At 37.6% G+C, this 22,511-nt stretch overlaps 1 protein-coding gene across 1 annotated transcript in view; it reads left to right on the top strand.

Moving 5' to 3' along the window:
* Window positions 1-21,784, top strand: part of dock5 (dedicator of cytokinesis 5) — a 46,869-nt gene extending 25,085 nt beyond the window's left edge. Inside the window, exons 20-51 of the mRNA XM_033972108.2 lie at window positions 125-214; window positions 446-546; window positions 684-818; window positions 1,295-1,406; window positions 2,101-2,171; window positions 2,354-2,460; window positions 3,215-3,351; window positions 5,047-5,142; window positions 5,839-5,937; window positions 7,397-7,567; window positions 7,675-7,775; window positions 7,859-7,917; window positions 8,162-8,316; window positions 8,442-8,527; window positions 8,790-8,946; window positions 9,052-9,092; window positions 9,345-9,435; window positions 9,527-9,646; window positions 10,806-10,895; window positions 11,148-11,252; window positions 11,506-11,647; window positions 13,722-13,803; window positions 13,907-13,991; window positions 14,153-14,239; window positions 14,678-14,854; window positions 15,748-15,831; window positions 15,922-16,059; window positions 17,309-17,475; window positions 18,125-18,257; window positions 19,755-19,914; window positions 20,300-20,418; window positions 20,553-21,784. Coding sequence (XP_033827999.1) covers window positions 125-214; window positions 446-546; window positions 684-818; window positions 1,295-1,406; window positions 2,101-2,171; window positions 2,354-2,460; window positions 3,215-3,351; window positions 5,047-5,142; window positions 5,839-5,937; window positions 7,397-7,567; window positions 7,675-7,775; window positions 7,859-7,917; window positions 8,162-8,316; window positions 8,442-8,527; window positions 8,790-8,946; window positions 9,052-9,092; window positions 9,345-9,435; window positions 9,527-9,646; window positions 10,806-10,895; window positions 11,148-11,252; window positions 11,506-11,647; window positions 13,722-13,803; window positions 13,907-13,991; window positions 14,153-14,239; window positions 14,678-14,854; window positions 15,748-15,831; window positions 15,922-16,059; window positions 17,309-17,475; window positions 18,125-18,257; window positions 19,755-19,914; window positions 20,300-20,418; window positions 20,553-20,654 — 3,600 coding nt within the window. The 3' untranslated portion in view covers window positions 20,655-21,784. The remainder of the gene's footprint in view (window positions 1-124; window positions 215-445; window positions 547-683; window positions 819-1,294; window positions 1,407-2,100; window positions 2,172-2,353; window positions 2,461-3,214; window positions 3,352-5,046; window positions 5,143-5,838; window positions 5,938-7,396; window positions 7,568-7,674; window positions 7,776-7,858; window positions 7,918-8,161; window positions 8,317-8,441; window positions 8,528-8,789; window positions 8,947-9,051; window positions 9,093-9,344; window positions 9,436-9,526; window positions 9,647-10,805; window positions 10,896-11,147; window positions 11,253-11,505; window positions 11,648-13,721; window positions 13,804-13,906; window positions 13,992-14,152; window positions 14,240-14,677; window positions 14,855-15,747; window positions 15,832-15,921; window positions 16,060-17,308; window positions 17,476-18,124; window positions 18,258-19,754; window positions 19,915-20,299; window positions 20,419-20,552) is intronic.
* Window positions 21,785-22,511: the final 727 nt, after the last annotated feature.

The following is a 22,511-nucleotide window of genomic DNA, read 5'->3' on the forward strand; positions in this document are numbered from 1 at the left end:
CTTTAAATTGAGCTATAGATTTCACCATTGTTTCTGTAATTAACAAATATGGTATACACTATAAATATATGAAGTAAATGTTTCCCTCTTAAATGTTTGTAAATGTTTTCTATGAAATTTTCAGTTTCTCCAGGATACCCTTGATGCCTTATTTAACATCATGATGGAAACCTCAGAAAAAGACACGTATGACACGCTGGTGTTCAATGCCCTGGTTAGTTTTAATCTTCTCGAATGACTTAGTTTTTTTGGGCTTGAATGAAAATTTCAACCTAAAACCATTATTTTCTGTTCATGCTTCTTATGTACCTTTGTGCAGCTCTTAACCTTGTGAATTGTGAAATGTGCACTCACTGACAAACACTCCTAATTAAGTTCAGCACTCTAAACTTGAACGCAAAAGTCGCACAGTTCAGCTTGGTTATGATGTGTGTTTTTATTTTAGGTCTTTATAATCACTCTTATTGGCGACATCAAGTTCCAGCATTTCAACCCGGTCCTGGAAACCTACATCAACAAGCATTTCAGTGCCACTTTGGCGTACATGTGAGTGCCCCACAGACTGCCTTTTTTACCTTTGATGGCAAACAAGCTTTCATGACACTTTATTTTTAGCACATTTTAGCTCTTCCCATGCCACCTACACTGACAAACCTTGATGTCTGACTCATTGACTTTTTCAGGAAGCTAACTGGGGTGCTTAACTACTATGTGAGCCATGCAGAGGAGCCTGTTCTAACTGAGAGGCTCTACACCGCACTCAAAGCATTGAAGTACTTGTTCAGATTCATTGTGCAGTCCCGGGTCCTCTATCTAAGGTAACACTGTCAATACACAAGTTCCTGTGTAGACAGTTGTCTTTGAATCCAACTTGAATATCTTGCGTCAGTAGTTTGGTAAATTTAATTATATTACTTTGGAACAGTACTTTTCGCTTCACTCACATTCTGGAAAACCCAGAAAACCTGTTTTCCAGACATGGAAAATGTTTGGAAAATGAAGAAAAAGGCCCAATGTCTTGGAAAATATATATTTTGTTTTTGAAAACAAGAGGGGAGAGGGGAACGACATTATTACATAAGTAAATAGGTCCTGAATTAAAAAAATATAAAATTTAAAAAAAGATTTCCCGCAAGCTATGTTGTGAATGTCATTCTGTTCTAACTACAGACTGTATAGGTGTTGTGTAGGTTCCTTCAACTAATTGTTTAATTGATGGTGATTATGGATTATTATTTTTGAAATGTCTGCTTTATAAAACATGCATGGTTGAATGTCGTTGTTCTTTTTGCAGATTCTATGGAAAAAGTGAAGACGGAGATGCTTTTTTTAACTCCATTCGCAGTTTGTTCCTCTCCTTCAACACTCTGATGGACAGACCACTGGACGAGGGAGTAAAAATAAAGGTCGGTGTAAAAATGTGTTAATGTGTGGTGTGTGGAGTCTCTATTGCCACTTTATCCAATTAAGCATTGCAGATGAAAGGAAACATGTATACTGGCTTTTTCATATTTTTAGGTCATATCCATCATATCTGCCTGTGACGATAACAGTAATGAACAACAGTGGCTTAATTAAATTCCTTTAAACAACTTAATTTGGAACACAAAACCAAAGCTTGGCAGTAATAGTAATTGTGACACAGCAGTCTATTTATTTTTCTATACATAAAATTACTGAGAAAATAACAAGCATCCATATGTCCACTGTAGACCCACATTAAGCTCTCCTGCTGCTTGCTGTTGCCTGGTCCCCCATTGTTTTAAACTTGTGAACATGATGGCAGCATTTTTGCAGTTTTCACATTTCTAATTGGGAGAAAAAGAGATTGGATACCAGAAATATATCTTGAACTCAGACATTCTGGTGTGGTCCTGATTTCTCGATAGCAGCTACTATTTGAATTGAACAGTTTAACCTCTATTTCATCACATCTTTCTAGTTACCCTCAGTTTCTGAAGGGAATAAATGTGCGGGCTGGCAGTCTCGCAGAGTGAATGAATTTTTTCTGCTAAAAAGATGTTTTACCAACCTCCCGGTGGCTGAGTTGCCCCCCCGTGGTTTCAACTGATGAGACTTGTTCTGTTGTTGCACTTTCAGGGGGCAATATTGAAATACCTCCCCACCATCATTAACGACATCCAGACGGTTTTTGATCCCGTGGAGCTCAGGTAACTCTCCAGAGAGTGCTCAGCAAGAAAGGATAATTGCCTGTCTTGTCGCAAACATCATATTTACTTCTGGCTAATTTGGGCTCTATCTTCATCCCTTGCTGCGCTGCCTATTAGTCCTACTCAGTGATAATTACCACCAGCAAAACATATGGTAAATATCTTGTGTTTTACTCCCACAGTGTTCTCCTATCAAAATTCATTGAAAGCATTCCTGACATGCAGCTTGTGCGTCAGAAACTGGGCTGCATGTGCAAAATGGTGGAGAGTGACCTTTTCAGGCAGCCAGGTAGGAGCTTCTCAAGAGTCTTAAGAACGCATAATGCCATTCCACACAAGAGGCAGCGGAAACTCCGGTCGACATCGCACTTAGACGCAACTTTGTCTGGTTGGCTGCAATAACAGAACAGGCTCTGTGTGTTACAATGACCTTTTTATATGCTTTTCATTGACTGTGTTGGAGTGTGACCATATACTCTGGCAGTAGGCATTTAATTGTAAGAATTGTTATTGTGATATTAGTGGTATAGCTTGATATTTCTTTATGATTGATATGATGAACCTTTATAATAGGCTACCCTTGAAATGTCGAGAGCTGGAGTAATAGATTTTAGTTTATAGAATTCTGTACAGTTTCAAACAAACCTATAACACCATGTGCAGAGGTGAAGGACTCAGTAGCTAGAGTCCTACAGTTTGCTGATTATGGTAATTATAATTGGTATTATACACGTTGTATCAAATTCTGTAATGAAATTATTGTTCTCGTTAATAATGTAACAGTGGCAGATTATGTTGTAGAATATACATGGTTAGATTATGTACATACATAATACATTAGAAATAATAAAAAATAAGATGTTAATTAATGTTAATTTTAACTCCTTTTCAAATATGTTGACTTTTTTTTTTTTTTCCTCTATTATATTTAGCATTTTGTTATTGCTGTTTTAGTATTACTGGTATAGGTTTGGTCATGTTCAAAACTAAAATAATCAATCTTTGAAAAGGGTAACATTTTCTTTTTTTCTTTCCTACTGCAGACTGTAGGGATGTGCTGCTACCTCTGGTGACAGACCAACTAAGTGGACAACTAGACGACTACTCGTGTAAACCGGACTATGAAGCCTGTGTCCAGCTGCTCAGCACTGTTCTGGACAACTTAGACCGCAAAGATGTGGTGAGGGTCTGGTAAAATCTGGGTCATGGGGAAATTAAAACGCTCTCTTTACTTTAAAATACACAGTTTAAAAAAAGCCTTCAGATCACATCTACCTTTTATCTTCACTCAGATAAAATAGATGTGACAAAATATGTTCAGGACTAGCTTGGCACACATCCACAAAAACATTGACTACAACTCACTCTAAAAGTAATCCTATTTTTTTAATCCAGTTTAATTAACATTTCCCTAATTTAAATTTGGTGTGTGGATTTAGACACCTTATGTACAGCAACCTTTCAAAAGTATGGTTCATTAGCGCAGTAAAGGTGTAAATTGCAATAACTTTTTTGTTATGTAGGGTCATTTTTAATAGTTAATAACTAAAAATAACGTACAGGTATAGAATATAGCTACATGCAGTTAGCCTACAAGCTTACGAAAGTTAGCAAAGTGTATGAAAAAAAATACATAATTTTTATATTTTCATATGTTCCAAGACGCATTCAACCTTGAATAAATATGTTTATTGCTAAAGATATTTCCATTAAAACATTAAGCACATCTCTTGAACAGCACTGGCACATTCTCTATTCACATTCTTCAGTACATCTTTACACTGTAAAACATAACCTTGACTTCATACTTGGATGCTGAAGGTTCATGTGGCTCAAAAGTCTCATCCCCTTTGCAAGAAAACTCAAATAATATTTGCCTGTGATGACATGTTCAGGAAAAGCCCATAATTGGAATTGTGGGAGAAGGGGTTGATTCATTTTGGGTGTGGATTGCAAGATGGAATCACAGATACTAACTCCAGCCAGTCACACAGCAGCCAAGTTTAATGGGGTTCTGGCAGACTGGAGCAATTTTAGGCTTTAAGTCCACATATCATCAACCTGGACATTGCCAAGTAAGGATGACAGTAAGGATGTACACACAACACTAAAGATCTACACAGAAACAGACAATTATTGCTCTTTTCCTGTACACAATTTAGTTATTTTGCTGGATTTTGCTATCACCCATCCAGTTCTCCTCACAATATTTTATTTAATAATGCATTAGTCTCATATAGTGCTTTTCCGGATACTCAAAGTCACTTTACAATTTTGTGAGTTATTCATTCGCTTGGGGCTGGTAAACTGCTATTATAGCCACAGCTGCCTGGGGGTAGACTGACAGAAGCGAGGTTCCCAACGCACTAGCGGCCCCTCCGATCACCACCAACCCAACACATTCAAACTAGTCAAGGTAGGTGAAGTGTCTTGCCTAAGAACACAACCACTACTGCCGCTTAACTTCTGAGGTCTGCTGAGATCAGGCTTTGACAACGACGTTTTGGATATAACAGTATTTAATGGTCAGAGGAAGCAAGAGTACATACCGAAGATCCACTGTAGCAAGTATTACCTACTATATTGTGTATTTCAGTCGATCTGTTACTGTCACAACATTTTGTGGTTCAAGGGATGAAGTACCTACCTTTTTATTACAAGATTCTGAGGCCAAGTCTATGTGTGGTCATAGTAATTACAATTCAAGATGGGGTCACTGCCCTGCCAGAGGTCTGAGAGCCCTGGTTGCTTTTTGTTTACTATTTTGCTTGAGTCCTTTAGTGGAAGATGGATTTCATATTGCCTTTATCCGCCTGATGTTGTATGCCACACCTCTGCTCTCCAATGATCTTGAGTCATTTGTTTCTCTATGAAGGGTCCCACAAGAGGGCATGTTCAGCTAATAATGGATCGGCTTCTGCGCAGGGTTAACCGTACAGTCATTGGCATGGACAGATCCTCCCCACTCATTGTAAGTCACTTTACAACTCAGAAATGCCCTTGACAACTTTCACCCGCTGCATTCATTTTCATATTAATAACATTACCAATATGTGGAGTGAGATGGAAGGCCACATCGTCAGTCTTAATACATACAATGACTAAAAGGCAGAACTACTGTGAAACATGTCTAAATTGTAATATTAACATTGGCAAAAGAAAAAGTATTTTGTTTATAACAGAACAGTGTGAAAGGAAGCATTAAAATAGATATTAGACTTTTTTTTACCAATTCTTGATAAATATTGGCACAATTAAACACCATTAGCTTGTACAAAACATAAAGAAAAACTGAAAATACTGTGAAGAATTTTCTGGAGCTGCAGAAGTAAGTGCAATAGCAGGTTTCAGTATTGCTGCTTTCTCTATATTTTCCCTGGAATGTTTCACAGTTAAGTCAATTGTAGGTGTTTGCTAAAATTATTATCATAAAAAAATTAAAAGTTTTTACTGGTAGCAGGAACTTTCCAAGCAAATAAACTTAATGGAGACAAGGAGATTACAGACCAATCTAAAAGAAAGGTGACCTACTGCACTTTTTAACATATTATTCTTAACACATTATTTGACTATGGATCACCATACAAATCAAAAACGCTGTATTTTTGTATTCTAATATGTGTCTTAAAGGGATTTCTGAACTAATGAAGCATATATCTTTTGCCAGGGTCACTATTTAGCTTGCATGACGGCGATCTTGAAGCAAATGGATGACATGCACTACGCCCACTACATCAGCACCTTCAAGACCCGACTAGATATTATTGTAAGTGATTCCTTTTGCTGCCTCATTTTGTCCTGAAACATCTCATCCATAACGGGCATTAAACCAGCCGGGTCACTTACAGCTCCTTACAGAATATTGATTATAGACATTTCATGCGCTGGATTGGGCAGACATAATGAGGATGTTAGTGGGGCCTTCCATTAGAAAGTATGAGGAGATTATGTATCCAGGCAAGTACCTATCAGTGCGCCAGTAAATTCCTTGTATCTGATTTCAAAGATGGTGCTTTAGGACTTGACACGGCATTTGTATTTTTCTCCCGTAATTTACTACACTGAGTAATTTAGAATTTTCATTAACAAGATTGTATAAAGTCTTTGTGCATTTGAGCAAGACACTTTGCCCGCTTTCTTTCTTCCCTCTGAATATGTTTGTGTTGTTGGGTATTGGGGGGAGACTTTTAGAAGCTATGTTGGTTCAGAGGGGATATCGAAATGGACTGATATGAAATAATGTTATCAATTTCTTAATTACTATTCATCCACTCTATTACATATAATCTTGACTACATATACTTAAACTACAAATGTTTGTAATAAAATTAACTAGTATGAAGCAGAAATCCAACTAGTATGAAGCAGCAATCCTCTAGCATCCAGTGGGTTCAAATGGCATGTCATATCTGTTCCTCCTTGTTTAGCTAAGTGGAGATTTCAGTCCAAGAAGCAAAATTTTAAAACCATTTAACTTGGTGACAGTGAGCCAGGGGAGATATTTTGGGCTCGGTAATGTAGTCACACTAACTGGTTTTGGTTTTCAGAATTTACTGAACGTGTCATATATCTGGTGAGCAGACCATAAGTGATGTGGGAAAAGAAAGCATAAATGTACCTCTAGGTCTGGTGCTGGTGTGTATTTTTCAGGCCTACAGAGGTACAGAGAAATGATTTATTTGTCCTAAACTTCTGCAAAAGCTTATAGGCTACAAAAAGCTGTATGTTTTCAAAGATGAAAATGTGTAGGGAAGACAAATGTGTGGCTAAGGCTTTGTAAAAAAAAAAAAACACATCAAGAGCTTCTTTAAAAAGCTATCAAACATTTATTAATAAGTACTCACAAACTCTGGATCACAGACTAACTAGATCAGTAAAATTGATAGTTCACACCAATTTTATCCTTGATCTTTTCTTAGATAGTTGTTAAGTAGAAACACATTATTGGCTGCCACTAATATTTAGAAACATCCATTAATCAGGCATAGCACAACAGGGAAAGTGATATAAAATCCTTTTCTTGGTTAGTCATGCTTCTTCATGGGAATGGACAAGTGGGCAGGTTGTTACGGGCACAAATTCAAGACCTCTCACCATTCAAAAAAAAAAAAAAAGTTATCTCAAACCATCACATATTAGGCTGGTAGTACTTGCAATGAAATATTAATTAAACATTCATTATTGTTATCATTGCCATGTATTTTTTATGTTGTTTTTGCCTCCAGGACTTCCTCATGGAGACCTTCCACATGTTCATGGACCTCATGGGGAATGTGTTCCCTGCTGACTGGATGCTCATGAACCTGGTGCAGATGCAGGTGTTTCTCAGAGCTATTGTCCAGTATTCAGACGTGCTCAATAAGTTATTCCTTGACCCAGCACACTTTAACAAACAGGTAAGTTTCGTCCTTCTCTGTCTCCGCAGAGGCACAAAAGAGGATACTCTAAAGCCAATGTTATGAGAAGGTAATTATGATATTAATATTTCATCTGCTATTCACAGCTGTGGGATAACTACTTTCTTTTGACCGTGGCTTTCATCACACATAAGACCCTGCAATTGGAGACATTTTCCCAGGAGAAAAGAACCAAGATAGTGAACAAGTGACCGGTCTTTTGTACATCTCCATAAAATATATTTAGGTAGGCACTCAATCTAATGGTGCTGTAATTTGAATTTGTTTCAGATATGGAGACATGAGGAAGATTATGGGCTTTAAAATAAAAGAGATGTGGAATAATCTCGGTGAGTGACATCTGTGTGAATAACCATGTGTTGTATTCAGTTTATGAAATTGCATATTTTATTCATACAAGTGTCGCAGAGAAAGAGCAAGTTATTTTTTTATTGGTCAGTTTCACTGTGCTGTTCTTTTTGTTTACCACCTTATTAAATTTGTCTGCTGTATGTTGTGAGCAGAAGAAAGAGCGTATTGCCTTCTGAAGGCATGCAACAATATTTCAGTGCATTATGTTTTATGTTTCCTCAGGCCAAAACAAAATTAAGTTTATCCCAGCCATGGTTGGTCCCATCCTGCAGGTCACTCTGGTGTCAGAGCCTGAACTCAGAAAAGACACTATTCCTATCTTCTTTGATATGATGCAGTGTGAACACAACTTCAGCCCAGGACGCACTTTTGAAAAGGTACTGCCTGTTTTCTTCAGACGCTTTGGTGCTTTTGTTTCAACTCGACTTGAGTAGCTGCTGGCTAAATGTGACACCTGTGATGCATTTGATAGTATGCTATAATTCCCCTCTTATCTCTGCAGTTTGAGAATGAACTGATAACAAAATTAGACCAAGAGGTAGAAGGGGGCCGAGGGGATGAGCAGTACAAAGTCCTGCTGGAAAAAACGTAAGTCACGTAGTGCATCAAACTGAGATCATGTCTCCAGTTGGAGACAATGTTACCATTCTATACTCTCTATTTAGGCATTCACTTTGTGTATTGGCCCTATGAATGTATTCTATGTGTTAGTCCTTAAGGGCGCAGCTTGGCGTACATGTTTTGTTAGTCCAATCAATAAACTTCCGCTCAGAAGTGGAAAGTAAACCCCCAAAATGATAATCAGTTTTAAATGTTGTCAGTAAAAGAGAGGCTGTTCTTGTGTGCTCAGGCTACTGGAGTATTGCAGACGCCACAGATACCTGTCACAATCAGGAGAGGAGCTGGCTTTGCTGCTCAGCAGTCTGCTGGAGAACCTCCTGGCGTACCGCACCATCACACATGACGAAAGCCCTGAGCACCGCATGAGCTGCACTGTCAACGTGCTGGTATGCTGTGTCTGCATTTACCAAAGACCTGGCCTCTTTGTACACACATCACGTTTGTAAGTGTATATTCGATTGTATTATTAATCACTGCATTGTGTCTCTCAGAATTTTTACAAAGAGAAGAAAAGAGAAGACATTTACATTCGGTGAGTCATACCACTATTGACACCTTGTATCCAGGAAATGGATGGTAACAAATTGAGCATTTTTTGCTTGATGATAATTACACTGTTATGATAGGTTTTACATCTTTCAACTATTACATTAGACAGAACTATGGTGTCTCTTTTTGCTGTGTTGTAGTTATCAATATATAGCTTAAGCTCTAGATACTGTACAGCTTGTGTTAAAATCTTGAAAATTGGTCAATAATAACAATCTAATCCATTGTTAACCAGGTATTTGTACAAACTGCGGGACCTGCACCTGGACTGTGAGAACTACACAGAAGCAGCATACACTCTGCTGCTACATGCTGAATTACTTGAGGTACCTGAGAAAAAAAATAGTTTTAAGCTTTTATGACTTTATTGCACCATTCCTCAAAACTGTGTGTCTCAAAGTTGAATTTTTCTGCCAGTGGTCGGACAAACCCTGTGCCCCTCATCTGATACCACGTGATGGACAACATCAGTGGACCCAACAGGAGCTCAAAGAAAGACTTTTCCAGGAGATCATACTTTATTTGGACAAGGGCAAGGTAAAAGTTTACTTCCAGCTAGAAAGTAATGGATCTCTGCTGTCACGGCAGACTTGCTTCTATTTCTCCACATAGCAATATTTTTTTATAGCTATAGTTATAGCTACATTTTCCCCAGTAAGTAAGAATAATAATAACAACCATAGCATTTATACCCCGTTAGCTGTATTTATGAAAAAAAATAAGTCGCAGAACAAACTCAGGGCACATAAGTAGGCCAAAGATGCCCTGTGTAAAATGTTAAAATACACTTTCTATAACATTTAGCCCTGTGGTCAAAGTGGTTTCCATTGCACATATCTCTCCACTCCAGAGAGTAGAGGAGTGCAGTAGTCCTGCACCTCCAGGGTGCAAATATGAAGTCTTGAAAACACAAATGTACTGCATTAACACACACACTTCACCTGGGACCAACTTTCTCACATCCATTTTTAAAGTGTTTCTCCAGAGAAGGAAAATAAGACACTGTTGACATTTTGACTATACTGTCATTTTTACTGCTATTTTTACTACTCTTAAAATCTCTAATAGAAATGGGATCTTCTTAAACATTAGCCGTTTTATTCAGCAGTCTTACATGTATCTGTTCAAAGTGCAGGCCTTTCAAATTGTGTGCGTTATAAATTCAGAATTACACTTCACGTTTTGCAATGTTTATATAGAAGAAAGTTTTTTAAAGTTTCATTTGTGCACAAGAAGACATAGATGACACAATATTTTGGTAGAACTTTTAACTTGGAATAATGTTTTGATCATTTTGGATACAATTTAGTGACTCTTCCACCCACGTCCAACTGTTGCCTATATACTTCTTCTGCACCTGCTTACATTAAATTAGGAGGTATTGTATTCTGTTTTTGTTTGTTTTGTCATCTTTACAACATTTTTAAATTGGAATTAGATGATCATAGATAATCTCACTCATAAAGTCTGTGTTTAACTGAGTAATCCAAATTCTGTCTTTAATTCAATCATTAAATCGTTGAATATCCTCTTTGAAACTTGTGAGTATACTTGCACTCCCACACAGCTACAGGTTTGGCTTTTGTATTCAGATTTCTTTTTATTCGACAGATGGCATAGTCTGGCTGCTTCCTCCTGAGTTTTATCTCTCTGCTTTACGTCCTCTCTTAATTCAGCTGTGCACATGTCGTTTCAGATGTGGGAGAAGGCCATTGAGTTGGGCAAGCAGCTGGCCAAGATGCACGAGAGCCACATGTTCGACTTCGTGGAGCTGAGCCGACTGCTGGTTAGTGGCCATTCTAATGTAATTTAGCTACTTAAGAAAAAATATAGTCTGGCGGTGGATTTTTAAAGGTCTACTATGTAAATTTTTCTGGTGGGTGGTCTGTCACGGTTTCTATGGATGTAATTGCTTTCCCTGGATTTTTGTATTCAACATATCTATTTCCATGGAGACGAGCGTGCCACCAGGCTAAGTTACAGATCTATGGAGTGGCAAACCTTCTGTTCTCATGACTAAATTGATGTTTTTTCACAGAAACAGCAAGCTCAGTTCTATGAAAATATTATGCACACAATGCGACCACAGCCAGAGTACTTTGCAGTCGGTTACTATGGGCTTGGATTCCCTTCTTTTCTCAGGGTAAGAGAATTATTCCAATAAGCAGAGATATTTCAGTTCCCTCACTTGCAGTTTGTAATGTATGGTGCCTGTTCAGAATTTTACTTGAGGCCTTTGGCAATTGAGTCGACCTGCAATTAAAGTTATTGGTTTGGATGACACTTGAATGTACCAGCGGTACATAAAAGTCTTTCACTGCTATGTGATTACTTACGCATTGTTGAACAAATCAGACCTCATACAAAAGCCTGACTATATTATGTTTTTTCTGCAGAATAAAATGTTCATATACAGGGGCAAAGAGTATGAATGGCTTGAAGAATTCAGCATAAGGCTACTCTCTCAGTTCCCCAATGCTGTCCGGATGACCAGCACAGCGCCCCCTGGAGACAACATCTGTAACTCACCCGGACAGTGTATCCTTGAAAGATTAATTTGTTTTGTTTGTCATTCTTGTTGATGTTGCTACTTTATCAAGATTTTACAGAATGAGCATTTATGTGTGGCACAGTGCACAACAACCTGTTTGCCAAGTCTGCTTATTCAACACTCCAGACAGCAGAATGCTGAGGTCAGGCATTTTAGCTTTTATTTAAGGAGAAATAATCTGCAAAATCAACTTTTAAGAACCATGTATTAAATGTTTTCCCTTCTCATTTACCCAGCCAAAGTTCTATTTAAAGAAGACATATTGTGCTTATGTGAATATAGTTATAATCTATGACACTTGTGGATCCTTATGTTATAATTTGGACCTTTTAAATCAAAATATTGATCTTAAACAACTTAATAAAAGAAACAAAACCGCTGACTTCTGCAGTGGCCAGTGAGAGTTGATGTTGCTGCAAACGTCATCACATCAAAGAGCTGCACAGTGATCAGCAACGCCGATGGATAGCTACATATCAGTCATGCTAAATACATCTTTGAGAGGGTAAATGTGAGAGGAAAACTATAACAAGCTCTAAAACGTTGATTCTGTATAATAGGTTTGCTTTAAGACGCCATTGCTCCAAAAAATTCCAGTTTTCCTTTACTCTGTATACACATCCAGTATTTGCATTGTAGTCCATTTTTTTTCGTTGCTTTAACATCGATAGGAGGGGCGGTCAGGATGGTCCTACAGTGCAGCACTTTGATGATGTTTACGGTTACATACTGTAAAAGGGGAGGCAGAAAGCAGCGCAATTTCCAACCAGAAGTCAGCTGACTTATTTCTTTAATTAAGTTCTTTTAGATCAATATGGCATTTTAAAATGTCCAAAATATAAAATAATGATTCATCTGTCACATACAATGGTCATAGATTATAACTATATAACTGACAAAAGTGAATGTCTTCTTTAAATGCAATACATTGTACAGGAACATGGCAGCAGCATTAAATGCCAGAGAAAGTTGTTCAGTTCAAACAATATATCTACTGTCTTCTATCTTGTGGGTTTTATTCACCACAAAAATGCAAATACTTGACATATTTAACTCTGTTCATTCAGTCTGCATCAACACTTTACAAGGTTATTTGTGTGTTTATGCAGCAGTATTTAAATCTCAACGGTGTTTTAGATGGATGCCATGTGGACAGCCTTAAGCATCTTGAGTGGTCGAATAGCATCTTGGCTGTGACCCTAATATGTCCGCCAAGATCTGATCTGAAAGGTTGCTTGGGCTAAATGTATTCTGATCTGTATGACCATGTAAATGAGTGTGGCTTGCTGCTTCAGCAGCATTGTCTTTTCCGCCATCATGGTTAAATGTTTAGCAATAGAAGTGTGGCTATACATAAAATGGTGATTCATCACAATACTGTTCAAAACCTAAAATGGAGCATGTTTTATGGGCAGTCTGAGGCTTTAGTGCAAACTGCAATACAAACATAAGGAGTGGCTTTTTTAAAATGAATTTCGACTTGTTTTGATATTGAGTTTTACACATTGGATATTGATTGTGAACTGTTGAATAGCCCTAGTAAATAACCTCTTATTATCTTCTATTTTCATTTTCTATGTCTGCAAACAGACCAGGCCATATGCAGTATGTTGAGGACAGGACATTGAAGCTATATGCAAAGTCCAAAAACATTAGCTTGGATACCATCTTAAATGCCTGCTAACAAGATGCAAGACATTTGTTAGTCCAGAAATCCAACTCAGACGATATAACAAGAAATTCCTCAAGCTTTTGTAGAATATAAAGGTCACATATAACACATTTTATTGTATTTATTCACTGGTAATTGTTCTGTATGGTGTCCTTTATCTTTGTTCTAGCTATATTTAGTGTTATTATGTGTTTTGTAATGGACTAATTGTGTAGCAATGCAGCTCCCCAAGACAGACTCTGCCATAAGGGACAGTAAAGCTTTTCTCCCCATACCTTATTAGCTGTCAGGACTGCTCACTTAACCTTTGTTTTATGATAAATTGCTTCACAATAAATCTCCAAAGTCCGATTCACAATATTGGTTTTATCCTTAGCTGAACCTGACAGACATACAGTGTTTCACAGTGAAGCCTGCTCTCTCAGTGCCCCACCAGTTTAAGGACAAGGGAGTACCAGAGCAGATATTAAAGTGGGTACAAGACTTAACGCCTGACATATTTTCTGGCAAATGCTACTGATTTCATACATCTTTGATCAAACTGCTAACTCGTTTCCTTTTGTTACTTCTGCAGCTATTACAGAGCAAATGAAGTGGACCAGTTTCAATATTCAAGGCCATTCCAGAAAGGTGAAAAAGACAAAGAAAATGAATTTGCAGTAAGCACTTTTTTTAAAATCTACTTTATTCACCCTGAGAGATGGCTAGGCTATAAATCCCCCAAATATACATAAACAAGTTTGTGTACACGCACCAAGATTAATACAAGCACTTGAATGTCAGTGCCTCATTTTTTATTGATATTAATGCTGCCTTTCAGACCATGTGGATTGAGAGAACAACATACATTACTGCCTATCACTTCCCAGGGATCCTCAAGTGGTTTGAAGTCAAATCTGTCTCAGTGGTAAGGACCCGTTTTCTTATGTTGATTTATTTATTGTTTTGCAAGACGAGTAAAGAACTAAAATGTATTAAAGGTCATAAATCTGTATTTTATTAACAACATTCACAGCAACATATGTAGTGTGAATTGGGAGCACATTGCAGTTTAGCAAAAAGTACTGGCTCAATTTTATTCAAGTAAAAATGTAACTATTCTAGCAGCAAGTAAACTGCAATTAAGAATTAACAGTATCTGGTGTTGACATTACCTTTACAGTATTTTGCCACAATGCAATTATTTACTTACAATACTACAAGGATTTAAATATAATATAATTATTAAATATAATTAATTGATTGGTACATTTGTGACACTGAACACGGTTTGCACAAAATTAGAGCTGTAAAACACAAAGGTCAGTGTCTGTCTAAAGTGATTAACAGTGTAATCATTTTGCAGGAAGAACTTAGTCCTTTGGAGAATGCCATAGAAACAATGGAGTCAACCAATGAGAAGCTGAGTAACCTGGTTCAGAAGCAGGCGTGCGACGCGTCTTTGTCCATCAACCCTCTGTCTATGATGCTGAATGGTATCGTGGATGCTGCTGTCATGGGGGGCCTAGCCAACTATGAGAAGGTGAGATTCTTTATCTCCCAGCATGCACCAGGTGAAATGGAAATCTCATGCATATCACTTGAGTTTGGAGCAATTGTTATTTTTCTGAATCTTTTTTGTTTGCCTTTCACTTAAACTCGAGCAACAAGCTGTGACTATTCACACACACAGAGGATTGTTGTAGTCACAGTGCACTGTACGCAACAAACTTTTGAAAGAGTGAAGGTTGCTCTCAGCACGACCTGGAGCAGTTTGTATTCATTTTTTTCTAGACTTATGATCCCCGCAGGGAAATTCAACCTCTGCATTTAGCCTATCCTTAAACCAGTGCCTCAGGGTAACATGTCAGGAGCAGTGAGCAACTGACCAGGGACTCGACTCCAGATCTTGAGCCAGTATCCTGGTCACGATTACCTAGAGCATAAGTCTAGTGCACATTTTCAGTTGATTAGTAATTACAATGAGGGGTTATTGGCTTGATCAGGGGCACCTCTGCTTTATGAAAGTAAGGCTGCACGCAAATTGAATAAATGCAAAATAGAGGTTTTATTGCTCAAGAATACCTCGAAAAACTGCATTTTCACTCTGACCTACACATATCCTGATCTGTAACTTGGTGTTAAATGTCATACTGTGGAACATTTCAAGCAAAGCTATACTATCTCCATAGAAACAAGGAGGTGGCATACCCTACACTAGAAAAGTACATGGTGCATATTTAATTAGCTATAGCTGAGACAATATCTTCAAAAATGTTCAAAACGGCTTTACTCTCTTCTGTTACATTTTTATCTTTAAATATATTCATGTACAACGCGCTTAGATACTTTGATGTAACTGTTAACGTAAGTTCCTTGCAGCCATTATCAAATGATTAAGTTCCTTTATGCCCTTGCCTATCTTTCCTTCCATAGGCTTTCTTCACAGACACCTACATTCAACAGCACCCTGAGGACCATGAGCGGATTGAAGTCCTCAAACACCTCATTGCCCTACAGGTATAAGCAGTGTTCTTTTCTCACTGTCATTGCTCACGTCGCCAAATGGAGCAGGTTTTGTCATGCTAAAGTGGTCGTTCTCTCCTCCAGATGCCTCTCTTGGCCGACGGTATGCACATCCACGGGGAGAAGGCGACGGAGCAGCTCAAGCCCCTGCACAACCGGCTGGTTACCTGCTTCCAAGAGCTGCGGGAGAAAGTGGAGAGGCAGTACGGTGTTGTAACCTTGGTACGGTGCCAACTGCAAACTCAATTTAACCCAAAGGAGGTGCCAGCTTAAGCTATTGGCCCTCTTGCCTTTCTATCAAACGCTTTTCATTCATGCTAGAGTGTACATTACATTAGAGGAGAGCCATAAATCTCTCTTTAGCCAGCCTTTTGTGCCCCCTGTTTCGCCTGTCATTGCGACCACCTCTGCCAAGATCCACAGTGGATTTTTAATCTCAATTGATTCATAAAATTGCCCATACCAAAGCTAAATCGCATTTTTTATTAAGTAGGAGCCATAATGGGGTGACACGGGCACAGTATGGGCTGTCCATTGCCTATTTCAGTCCCAGTGTGTGGCTGCTTGTAACACAAAGGGCACCTGAAAACATTATAAGAACAGCGTCATTGCTTCACTCTGGCAACTTCAATCATGGAGCTGTGAAGAATGGAATAATACTAAGCTGTAATTATCTCTAGTAAATTTAATTAAACATAGATTTTTTTTTTGTGTGTGCTGGATTAGAAATCTGAAAACCCTTATCAAAGTTTAGAATTAGACTAAATAAACCTTGCTATAGATCTTAATACCAATAGAAACTTCCACAGGATTAACAAATCTTGTACCCAGCCCCATAACCTGTTATTTTGCTTTTTGTTTTCCTTTCGACTTTGTTCAGTATATGAAAGATTTTGATGATTTTTGGGGCTCAATAATTATCATTATGCACTTTTACAACTCCATTTACTGAATATTACGATAGATTATAGCAATATTTCTTTACAGTAAACTGGGCTTAATTGTGCCTCATATTTATTGCAGCTGTTACAGACATAATTATATATGAGGATTGTAAAAATCAATACCCGGATAGTAACAGATACAGGAAACTAGCACCACACTGAAAAAAATCACATATTTATGACAAAACTGGACCTTTCCTGAATAGTTTTTGAATTATCTTTATCCAACAGATCTAGTGTAAGACCTCATGGTAATATTTAGGGGAATACTATTACTGTCTTAAATATTACGTAATGTTGTCATTTTTTTGTATTTATTTATTTTTCTCAGTCCGTTTTTGGTGTCTATTTTTTAATTAATTTTTTTGTATTATGACAGCACCATTATAGAGAATTGTTTTTAATTTGAAATATCACAGGGCTGCAGTATTGGTGTATTTTTATTATTATTATTATTTTATTACTTATCATTGTAGCTCCTCTGCCAAACCTCCTAGTTGATGTTTAATCCCATTTGTGTGCCCCAGCCCCACTCGTTGACAGAGAGGAAGACCACTCGTGTGGGCTCTGTGGTGATGCCCTATATCCACTCCTCCATCCTGCGCCGCATGTCTGTAGTGTCCACTCTGTCTACCGCCTCCTCTGGACTGTCTAGCTCCTCCTCTGACGGGCCGTCCTGCGTCTCATCCCAAGAGTCAGACATTTTCTTTTTGTCTCCTTTCCTTGACAATTTATTTTAGAGTTTGAGTTTCCATCTCTGCAGGGAATAGTTTCATCACAGTAGCTTTTGATAGATGGAGACCAGAGAAATGAAAATGATAGTTGTTGCAAAATAAGAAGTAAAAAAGCCTTCTATTATAGTTTATTGAGAAAAGAAAATAATACATTACTATCTCAACCAAAACTAAGAGAGAATGTTATGCTCTGAAAACATTATATGCTTTGTCTTATTTTGATCATTTATACTTGCTCCAAAGAACATCTATTTCATTTAGCAGGTTGTTAAAGCGGTGTTCAGTGCATATTGCTTTTATAAATGAGCTTAGATTTGATTGAACACAGAATTTTTAATGCTGTCTTGTATACTATTCTTCAGACATGCATTTATAGCAGTTAAGACAGCTTGTGTAGCTTATGGTTGAAATAATTTTAACTCAGTTGTCCTGATAAAGACAATACTATTATAGAATGCACCATTTTGTCTCGCTCCTATATCATTTTATAGTGCAGATTTCTATTCACTGCAGGGAATAGTTTTTCACAAAATGTTACCACTCAAGACTAAAAGCCCTGTGTTTTCTGATTGTTTCTTGTCTTGTGTATTTCCGTTTTCATATTTACAGCTCCTTGTTGTCCCGTCCCACTGATAATAGGGCTTCAGTTTTAGTGGAGGACAATAGGATCTCTCGGAAGAACAGAAAAGAGTGGAGCGTTAGCAAGTCCCAGGTTCTACTTGAAAAGATGGACTCGACTGAGGTAAGGCCAACGTGATACTAATATCTCAAATGGAGTTAAAGCAAATCAAAAGACACAGATTATAATTGCCAGAGAAAACAAAGAAACAGAAGCAAAATGTTATTTTTTGACTTGACTTGAATACATCTTTAGTCATTTCCCTAGTCAGGGATAATAATTAGTAGCTATTTTGTTTATGTTGTTGTTTTATTTCTGCCTGGAGGTGAATCATGCACTGTCTCCTAAAACCTTTCTAGGATTAAAAATGGGCCAATGCTGATTTTGTGGATAAAAGGCTTCCAACAGACCGGGTCTCAGTGTGTGGTGGTTCAACATTTTCTTTTAATTATCACAGACTCCCAGGGGTGTGATTGGATGAACAAAATCTAATTTAACTACTCCTATTTCTATTTGACCACCAAACCTTTTTCTATTTGTTTGCTTTTAACTCCAGGGTAAGCCAAAAGTAAAATCTGTCAACTGGACAACAAGTTGTAGGAGTCAACACGATTCGCTTCTCATCCAAGTCGCTTCTTCAGTTCTGGTCAGATTGCTGGTGGATATTGCCTTATATCTATCTGAAGGCAGGCGCTAACTATTTCTAGTTAGTTAGTTTCCCAAATCCAATGATTGGAGAAACTAAACAGCCACTCCATAAGAGAATGTACCAACACCGTCGCAAGAGCTCCTTGGGACCCCAGTCTGCCGTACATTTCCATCTCTAACTATGGTGCAGATGGTGGTGAGGGACAGATCTTACCCAGAGAAAATAAATAGTTTGAAAGGAGAGTTTAAAAAGCTATTTTTATTAGGAAAGACAATCTTTCCTTGAACAGGAATGGAGGCTTTAGACATCATCTTTCCCCCATCTATAACTCCATCCTCAGATCCAAAGCAAACAAAGGAAACAAAAAGAACAATAGAGCTAGCCAGGATGTAATAGATGTGGAAGCACCCATTAAAAGCTGAATGAATATGCCAAGTATGTCTCAGGCACAGTGCACACTTAGTGTTGCTTTTCATGGAGAGGGTATCAGACATTTCTTTGTATAAATTTTGTGTTTTCTCCCATAGAGTTTATTGTAAAAGCTGTGCTGTGTCTGCAGCAATTAATAAATCATTTGTTTCTATCATTAACCCGGAAGTAGGAGCTGTGTAAGCCGCATTAGGATTGACTGTGTTTTGGTATCCAGTTTCACTTTGCTGTCTGAAAAAAAGCAGCTCAAAAAAGTCTTTCATGTGAATATTAACGATCTTCCAAAGGGTTTGTGAGAGCTCGAACCAGTCAAATTTAAATACATACTTTCTCTTTCATCCAGTTAGAATTTTTTATTATTTTTTTAATGCTATAGATTTTTTGCAAATTGGGGGGTAGAGTATGTACTCTGTCAGTCCAAGGGAAAAGTATCACAACACAAAATAAAGTGATTTCATTTGTTAAAAAAGCTCATTGTATAACATTTCAGTTCATTGACTCATTTGGGATTTGTTCTAAATGGAAATTGTCTTTTGTTGCAGAATCCTCCAGAGAGACAGCCAAGACCCAAGAGTTTACAATTGGGCGACCGCCGGTTGACTCTCTCTCTTTTCCAAGGCAGTTCGTCTCAGCTCAGTCTGTCCAGCCCTCTCAGTCCTATAACAGCCTCCCCTCTACCCGAGAACACACCACGCAGCTCCAGTATGTACAGTATATAGATACATCTGTGGCAGTTTATTTGATTGCTTTTCTTTAATGTATCCAACAGTATCAGCCTGTGTCAATGAAAATAAATAAATAATCAAATAAATATCATTACAAATATCACCTCACGTCTTTAGCAGTACTTTTCTTGAGTAGCTTAATAGGGAAATTTGAAACAGAAACAGCAATTGAAATGTGGTAATTGGTTGTGTTGGTAATTAAATATTTACTATATAAACAAACTATTAAGTACATGTTGCCTTTTATACTTGCACTTTCCTCACAGCATAGCAATAAATCCTTACTGTTTAAAGTGTGCGATGTCTGTAGTCTTAATCAGGTCACATGCGGTTTTGAAAAACTTTTATTTCTTCTCTTGTAGGTTACTCGTCGCTTCTCAGTGATAATGACACAAACACCATTGACGCCCCAGGGACCCCCCCACCCATGCCTCCCAAAAAGCACCCACATGAGATTGACATCCCCGGGTTTCCTTCAGAGGTACGTATCCCTGTAAAAAAAATATATATATCAGCAGCCCTTCACTTATGTATATTTAATGACACATAAACGCTAAAAATATTCAGATTCCTGTTTGAAGTCCTGAAATGAACTTGCGTCTTCTTTCTCAATAGTTTTCTCCTCCGTTACCAACGAAAATTGAGAGCAAACCACCACCGCCACCCCCCAAAACACGGAAGTCAATGTTCCCCGCATACGAGCATTCTCCTCACTAAGGCCATGGCTGTGTATAAGCTGTGTGTTTGTTGGACCATTACCAGTGATGCAATATCTAGCCTTAATTCTGTTAATGCACTCCAGCTTTTTTATGATTTTCTTGGAAATCAGCTGTGGTCATGAGGGGAGAGTTGGATGTTTATATACAGTCCTATATATAGAACAGTCAGATAATTTCAGTAATGCAAATTTTTAAAAAATATATGCAGTATAAATGTATATGTATAGATATGCACTTTTTAGCAATTTGGCATGAGGTACAATGTGTACACTGACTTGTGACTCATAGCCATCTTCCAATTTAAATATATAAACATTTGTCTTGGATATTTGACTCGAAATCAATAACTTTGAATTTTAGATGAACTACTGCAATAATGTAATGTCACATTTTTGTAACTTGGAGACAAAAATATCAGGCAGTTTCTTAAATTATATTCTGATTTCTAACATTTTAACTTTACAAGGATCTGATTATTTAATATCTGATGACAGTATACATTTAGTTTATTACTGCCAGCTGCAGTTGTGTAAGATGCTTTTTTATGTTGGTGTGACACTGGATGACTCCTGTCCCCTGAACTCTCTGTCACTTGTGCACTGGCTGCCTTAGTGTTCCATAGAACAAAAGCAGGGAATAGAATGGACCGAATGTAACCTGCGTTGGTGTAGACACCAAACGCCCCTATTTGAATACACACTGGATGACTTTAATGAATGTGTTGCAGATTTTTAAATACTATTTCTATGAGCCGAATACTGCTTGATGCCAACTGTATCACTGTTGGGTGGTACAAGTTTGAGTTTTCTATATATTTCAAGACTCAGTAGTGTTCATGATCTATTTATATCTATACCTTTGCACAACCAGATGGTACAGCAACCAGCATCAAATCTACAGACTGTATACCACTTTTATTTTTATAGATGCAATATGTGTACAGATGGCTATGCATGTGAGAACTTTGTTTTGTTAATTAAGCTGTAAGATTAGATACATTTTATTTAGGTATCGTTTTTCACAAGGGATGGTTTTTTGATATGATCAAAGTGTTTTTTATAAATATGCTTTATGAACAAACTTTGTTGCTTACTGAGCTCAAATTAATAAATTCCGAAACAAAACTTGAACCTTTCTTCCTTCTTCTTTATGGTGGAAAACTATGGTCAAACACAAAAACATGTGAGAGGCATGATTTAACCAATCATGGTGAGGTATTAAGAAGAGATGTAATCACTTCTTTAGACAATATACCTGTCTGTACTTGTAATGTTATGGCTAACTTTGTTATATTCTCTCATTACACACTTGTAGTAAAAATGAAAACATTTAGCACCCTTACTCATAACTGCCATGGAAGTCCTTTACTGGTTAGTGTGAAAATGTACACATTTTAACTCACATCTTGACATCATATTTGCCTGAAGGTGATGATTTATGTATTTAAAAAAAAGCAAGAGCAAAACTATTAACAGCAAAAGTGTCAGGAAATTTGAAATCTTTACTCCACTCTGTTATCAGTGGGGGCCACACTTACTTTGAGAGGTTGTTTATGAGTTGTGTATGGCCGGCTCATCTGGATTTGTAAATACCTGCTCTTCTTCGCAGATAGTCATGAGCACAGTGTCACTCACTGCTCTTGTCTCAGGTGCTGAAGCAGTTGAACATGAGGTAGACTATCCGCATCTCTATGGAAACACTGTCTTACAGGCTTCCGCAGGGGCCTGTCTAGTGTTTAGGTTATATAGTGCAAGAAGAAAATGGCTGATTTTATAATAATGTGGGCTCCTTTGGCTTAAAAGAAAAAAAAAATCAAACCACAGAAAAATCTGACAAAATTTGGTCTGTTTAATAT

Source organism: Periophthalmus magnuspinnatus, chromosome 9 (assembly GCF_009829125.3).
Source record: "Periophthalmus magnuspinnatus isolate fPerMag1 chromosome 9, fPerMag1.2.pri, whole genome shotgun sequence".
NCBI classification, from domain to species: Eukaryota; Metazoa; Chordata; class Actinopteri; order Gobiiformes; family Gobiidae; genus Periophthalmus; species Periophthalmus magnuspinnatus.